Source organism: Alligator sinensis, unplaced genomic scaffold (assembly GCF_000455745.1).
Source record: "Alligator sinensis unplaced genomic scaffold, ASM45574v1 scaffold163_2, whole genome shotgun sequence".
Taxonomy (NCBI): Eukaryota; Metazoa; Chordata; order Crocodylia; family Alligatoridae; genus Alligator; species Alligator sinensis.
The window spans coordinates 225,217-231,991 of record NW_005842499.1 but is presented as its reverse complement, the minus strand read 5'-3'; the positions used below and the strand labels follow the sequence as shown (position 1 = coordinate 231,991).

The 6,775-nt window shown below is 47.3% G+C and overlaps 1 protein-coding gene across 1 annotated transcript in view; it reads left to right on the top strand.

The window, feature by feature from the left end:
- The window catches only part of VSTM4 (V-set and transmembrane domain containing 4), a 103,607-nt gene that overhangs the window by 36,294 nt on the left and 60,538 nt on the right, over nt 1–6,775 (top strand). The window contains exon 4 of the mRNA XM_025212987.1: nt 6,324–6,392. Within this exon, the coding sequence (XP_025068772.1) occupies nt 6,324–6,392 (69 nt within the window). The remainder of the gene's footprint in view (nt 1–6,323; nt 6,393–6,775) is intronic.

Here is a 6,775-nt window from a genome sequence, read left to right as displayed (position 1 = left end):
TTTCACATTTTCTCAGAATAATTTGTTTTGCGACACAGGCCAGCTTTAGAAAATTCTAGTCCCAAAGACAAAACATATGGACAGTTAAATTAACTGAAAACAGAGGTGTCAAGTGTCGAAAGATTTATTTATAACTGTATGCAATGCTTGGTGTCTTCTTCCACTAAACATTCATTTATAAGTACCTACCAAATTCACGATTTCATGACTTTTGTGGAAACCATGAATTTGGTAGGTCCCTATGAAAAGCCCAGTCCCTATGAAAAAGCACAGAGACTGCAAAAAAGCAGAAAAATGGCCAGCAAGTGCGGGGAGGTGGGGGGAAAGGAAGCTGCAAGGTGGGAAAAGGTGGGAAGTCCTGGTGTCCTGAAGCACGGTGGGGGGGGCAGTAACGGGGAGAGGGGGAAGAGATTTTCCTAGCAGAGCTCAGTGGCCCACCCCCACACCTCTGATTGGCCAAGAGGCCCTGGAAGTCTTGCCCCTCCCCAGAGATTGACAGATGGTCATCTGTCAATCTCCTGGGAGGGGCAGGACTTCTGAGGCCCCTCGGCCAATCAGAGGTGGGGGGGAGCACCACACTCTGTTACCAAATTTGCCCATTACTTTGGGGTGTGCTCATGTATTAGGGATAGTTTCTAGGGTCTTGGTGATTCTGTCAATGTGCTGCTTGTGTTACTATACGGAGCTGTATTTCTCCCTTCTGCAAGCCCTCACCCCCAATGGAGCTATCTTGCAGGACTCAATCTCAATGGGACTGGGTTCTTCCAGTCACCAAATCAGTCATGCACACAAACACACACAAATTAACGTGACACGCCTGACCTGGCCGGGCTGATCAGCATGGACAGGCTGACACCCTCATATGCCAAGAATCAGTTCATAAGAGCAACAATAAAATGCAGTCAGACATAAGCACACAGGTGAACAGAATCCCTCTGAATCCGGCTGGGTGTCCAGCTGACACCCTCACGGGCCAGCATTCAGTTCATAAAGGCCCGTCTGAGTCAAACTGGGTCAATCAGCCTGTACAAGCTGATCCCCTTATGTGTTTCAAACTCAGCACGTCCCAATCTTTGGCTTCTTGATGAGCAGACCCCACAGTATTTTTGGGCTTCACAGGGATCTTTAGCTTAGGTAATAGAAGCGTTTCTGCAGAGCACGGGAGGAAAGAGAAGCAGCGAAGGAAAAAAATATACCCAATTATTACCAGTTTGACTATAAAAGTTATTTATTGCTAAGCATATGAAATATATAATAGTACTAGTAGTAATAGACATGCAAAAGAAAAACAAACACAAACAATGACAACACTACCCTGGTTTCACTAAGTATTTGGGGAAACTTAGCTCAAGCTTAACTGATACAGTTCAGGTTCAGAAGTTTATGCCTAGAAAGAAGACAGAGAACGCTGGGATCTCACCTAGTCCACGGTACTCAGGCTGCAAAGCTGACAGGCACAGTCCATAGCACAATCCTTGAAGGGAGAGATGATCTGTTCTTCCAGCGTCCCAAGAACGACAGGGGATGGTGTCAGCACAGGGGTTTTCTTCTTCTCCTTCTTTCCTCCTGCTTATACTTCTTTTCCTTCCTTTTCCTCTACCAGCAGCACACACACTTACAGATTTTTATACCCTCAGTTCAGCTGCTTCGAAGCACCCTCAGTAGTGTAAATCATTGTCTTTTCTATTGACAAGGGGTTATCTGGTTTGGACCATCTCAGGAAACTGATTGATAATCAGGAAACACTTAAGATTAGGGAGTAACCCAAATACTTGGGAGCCAGCTTGAAATTCCTATGGGTGGCAGATATACTGATGGGATATCTCATGGTTTCTTCAGGAACAATAGATAGCTTGCAGCATCAGGATTTTGGATTTTTACTTGTTGTGCACAAGCCTCAGCTTAGCATGACTTTTCCAGATCTTACTATAGTCTTTTAACAGACTTAAAACAATTATTGGGGTGCTCATAACCTTTTGTGGAGAGGACTCCCACCAGTCGTCTCGGGAAAGATATGACAACACCTGGGATTAGGGCTCCAGCAGGCTGGATGCTGTGATGAACCCTTAACCATTGTTCAAATGTTGCCCATACCCCCTCTGACTCGGTCTCTTGCCTCAGCATTCCCTAACCCGGCAACCGAGTTTTAGTCAATCAAGTTTAAATAGGCCTCCCATAGTGGGACCGGGGAATGTACGGCCCGAGATGCCTATTAAACTCAGAGGTGTGTGTGTGTGTCTGGGGGGGGAAAGTCCTTAGTAAATCCAGATTAGAACTGGTCTGATAAATGCTGAGCTGGGTGTGTGTGAACATGGGTTGATTAACATTTGGAGCACAGATTCCCCATCATGCAGTGCTCCCCTGCTTCTCTGGTCCCAGAATTCACTGCAGTCTCTGCTTCAGGCTTTCTGTTCTCCATCTCTCATGTAAATGAATGGTCATCTGGTTCCATCTTGGATGCAAATGAGACCTAGGGCAGTTGTTTCACTCTTGTCACCCTTATCTGGAGGGTCTTAGGTGTGTCTCTCACTGCATCTTAATCAGTTTCGTATAGGTAGAGGAGGGGAGGGAGGGGGGGTGAGTCCTTGTGAGTCAGACAGACTGCATCCTGTGCCAGGGTTGCCCAAGAACACACAGCTGAGACGTAACAGCTCTGCTGTGAAAATGGCAACCGGCGATGCACCCAGACTGTGAAATCCAGAGGCAGCCACTGCAAATTAGGTAGGTCCCAATTCATCGACCCTAGGGCAGTTGTACATAACACAATGTTTAATCCTTGTTAATTTAATGAGCTTTAAAAATGTTAACCTGGGTTATTTTGGTGCATCGCGTTTGTGTTTTCACACTACAGTTTTTCGAATGAATTAAGTAAGCCCTGTGTATAATTCCTCTCAGATTCAAGCAGCGGGAGCCAAATACCAATCTACTCCCAGTAATGTGTTTCCTAATGAATTACAGCAGGAGGCGCATGTTTGCTGGTAAACTTGCCTCCACAGTCCCTGCCTCCCATCCCTTGCCAGGAATCTCATGCTAAGCTGCCCCGACCCTTCATGCCAGGCCGTGGTCACCCCAAAATCCTGCCACTTGCACCTGCCTAGGCTCAGTCCAGTCTCCCAGTAGGAGACTCCGTGGTGATCCCAATACCAAGCCATGTGAATCATTCCCTCCCCTCCCTTTCCCTTCCCCCCATGTTACAAAGTAATGAAAATGTATATATGACATTTTTCTAAACTGTATATATCATATCAGAAATATACAGGGGTGAGAGTAGAGGATGCCTCCCTGGGTGGTTGGTGATTTTGGCTGATGATGGTGGCGAGATGGACTGGTGTGTGGGTGTTTCATGTTTCACATTGTGTTGCCAAAGCAGGTGTGTACTATGAACTCTTATTAAAAATTAAGGGTGTACTTATAGTATGGTGAGAGGGGGGCAGAGGGGTTGGTGGTGCCAAATCCGACAGCTGTAAGTTTTCTGGCTTTTAGGACTACATTTCCTTGCATTCCCAAGCTGCCTGGGCTTGGAACAGTTTCCATGGGGATGCCTCAAAGCGGGTGCTTCCCCCACTCCCCTTCCCTGCCCACATGACACCGTGAATACCGGCCACCTTGTCTGTTTGTTTAGCATGGCATACAGCTTTTGGAGGGGTGTTGTGAAATAGTGTTGAAATGGTGGGTTGTCGGCGGAGTGGAATACTGGGGTGGCATATTGACCCTCCCCCCCAGTCTGCACATTCTCATAAACTGGACTCCTGCAGGCTGCTCATACCACTCGCTCCCCATCCACCCTCCACCCCAATCCGGCCAACGAGAGGTGTAATTAACCCTTTCATAGGACATGATTCAGGCTAGCTAGGGGGTGGTATGTAATGAGCTCCCACCAGACCAATGCCAGCCTCCAAACAACAACCCCCCTACCCCAGTCCACCTCCCCCCCGCCTTGCTCATCCTCCACCCCACATTCACTACCTTCCCCTGCACACCCCTGCAGACAGACCCAGATGTTTATGTTGTAAATAATAAAAGAATTTATTGTAATCAAGAACAACCACTGCTAGTTGTTGTCAGCATCCATATCCATAATATGTGCTGCCAGGCAATCCCGCACAAGGGCCACCCGACCAGCTTTTCCTTGTGGATATGTCCTTGGTCCCTGCGCTGCTGCCCATCATGCTTTGTCAGCCCATGACTTGCTGAAAACCTTGCCGCAGGTCTCACAGATGTTGTGCAGCACGCAAGCTGCCACTACGAAGGCCGTGATATTTTCTGGCTCCAGCTCGAGCTGGCAGTTAAGCACCGTCCATCATGCTTTCAGTTGGCCAAAGGCACATTCTGAAATGCCAAAGGCAGCCATCCTCCATCTGCTCAGATTGAAGTTGAAAACAAGCTCCTGCAGGTCCATAACATTCCCTTCATAAGGCTTCATGAGCCAGGGCTTTAGGGGGTAAGCAGTGTCCACTATTATAAGCAGGGGAATTGCAACACCACAGATCACTGTCTCAGGGACTCCAGGTGCATAGTGTCCTTTCTCCACGAGGCCAGGCAGCAGAGAGTTTCTGAACACACACGCATCATGTGCGCTGTTGGCCCACCCGGTAAAAATGTTCATGAACCAACCCCAGTGGTGCAACATGGAGACAAATCCTTTCCTTTTATGAAAGACCTTCGCCTCCCCAAAGGGAACTGCACTGGGATGTGAGTGCTGTCTAAAGCCCCTACGCAGTTAGGGAACCCCATGACATTGAAGCCATCTATGACTTCCTGAGGCAAATAAACTTGTTTGCCGTGACATCCTGCAGTAGCTGGCATACCTCATGAGTCGCCAGCCCAGCCATGCAGGGAGCCACGGTGAACTGGTTCACGATGTAGCAGAGGCTGGACAGGATGCCCAGTTTCATGATGGCCATGACCACCTTCTTGTCCAGCAGGATGGCCCAACACATGCCTTGCAATTCGTGGCCCCCAGCATTGAGATGATATGATAAAATGTCTCCCTGGTCATTCAGAACATCTCCAGCCACTGCTGATCATTCCAAGTGATCAGCACGATTCTCTCCCACCAGTTCGAGCTGCTCTCGTGGGCCCAGACCATCCAGTTGCTGCTCCTGAGATTTATCCACAGAGCCAGTCAGCTTCTATTTCTTCACATGCGTCTCGGTTATCCCACTCCACCGCATATCTGTACCCCCTTTTTTTGCAAGGCGCCTATATGTGCAGGTGTCTCATCACAAGCTTTGAGCATCACACGCTCAGGGCGTGACTCATTTACACCCCTCTAATCTGCCTTTATGCTAGTGTAAAGGAAGAGTAGATACATAATATATAGCCCTACACTGGTACAATTTACTAGAATCCAACGCAGAGTTACCCTGGGGGAGGGGTCGGGATCAGTAGTACAACTCGTGTCTGCTTTTATCCCACCTCCACTATTCATTGCGTTTCTGGAGTGGCAATGTCAATTATAAGAAATAGGAAGGTTACCTCTGAAATATTAAAGTGTTAAGAAGAGGTGCCACACTCCAAACACAGTTGCAAACTTCCCATTCCGGTGATGCTGCTGTGCTCTGCTGCTTCGAACTCCATGGTGGGTGCAGAGGGTGAGAGGCATGGTGGGGAGCACGTACAGGACTGCTGGTGGTAGTAATGAATCAAGTCTGTTCATCTCATTTAATATACCAGAATGGGATAGCTGCATACTGCAACCTTGCTCTGTTTAATCATCGGATGTTCCTGTGCTGTAATATAGGACTTAGTTTGGAGAGATAACTACCACTCTTTCAGGAGCTGCAGTTAGTTGTTTCCAAATTGGATCAAATTTTGGTAAAAGGCTTGTTACATTTCAGCCCTGATAGTCAGGGCGTGACTCATTTACACCCCTCTAATCTGCCTTTATGCTAGTGTAAAGGAAGAGTAGATACATAATATATAGCCCTACACTGGTACAATTTACTAGAATCCAACGCAGTTACCCTGCGGGAGGGGTCGGGATCAGTAGTACAACTCGTGTCTGCTTTTATCCCAGAGTAGCAGTTGGCTTAATACAATAGGCTACCAAAAGCTCCCTCACTATCTAGTGGCAAGGTCCTATGAGATTGCCTATTACAGCAGCTAGCCAGGATGAGGTAGTCTGTGTTCAGAACTGGCACGAATTACACCACTGTTAATGTGTCCCAGTCCTAAGTACTGACCATTCTGTTGGATAGTATGACCTGAAATTCTGGCCCCCTTTGAAGTCAATAGCAAAACTCCCATTGACTTCAGTGGGTCAATTTTCCCCCACACCGATTTGTGATTTTCATTATATTTTCTTTACTTGTTCTTTTCAGTGGTTTCATCAAAAGCATCAGATGATTCCACTTTCAAGAAAAACCATGAGGCCTGGAAATTTTTTGAAGGTAAAAAGGCTCTGAATGTTACTGCTTATTTGCATGTAGTTTCTCATTAACAGGGATCCAAGTTTTCCATTTCCCACAGAAAAATGCAGAAAAATGTGGATGTTCCCTTTTAAAGAAGAAAAACACACTTTTTTCCCATTGAAGGGAGAAACCGTTGGTTTCCCCTTGCAAGCTGACAGTGTTCCACATGCATGCATACACATATGACTGTCAGTACAGCCAGACAGGGTGGTGGCAGCAGCTCCAGCAGCTGGATACTGGTGGTAAGTCTGTGGCAGGGGTTTTCAAACTTTTTTAACTAGTGTACCTGTTCTGGTGGTAGTGGCCAGCTGGCCATGGGGGGGGCAGGGGAGGGTGGTGTTTGCATGCAGTGGCTAGCTGGG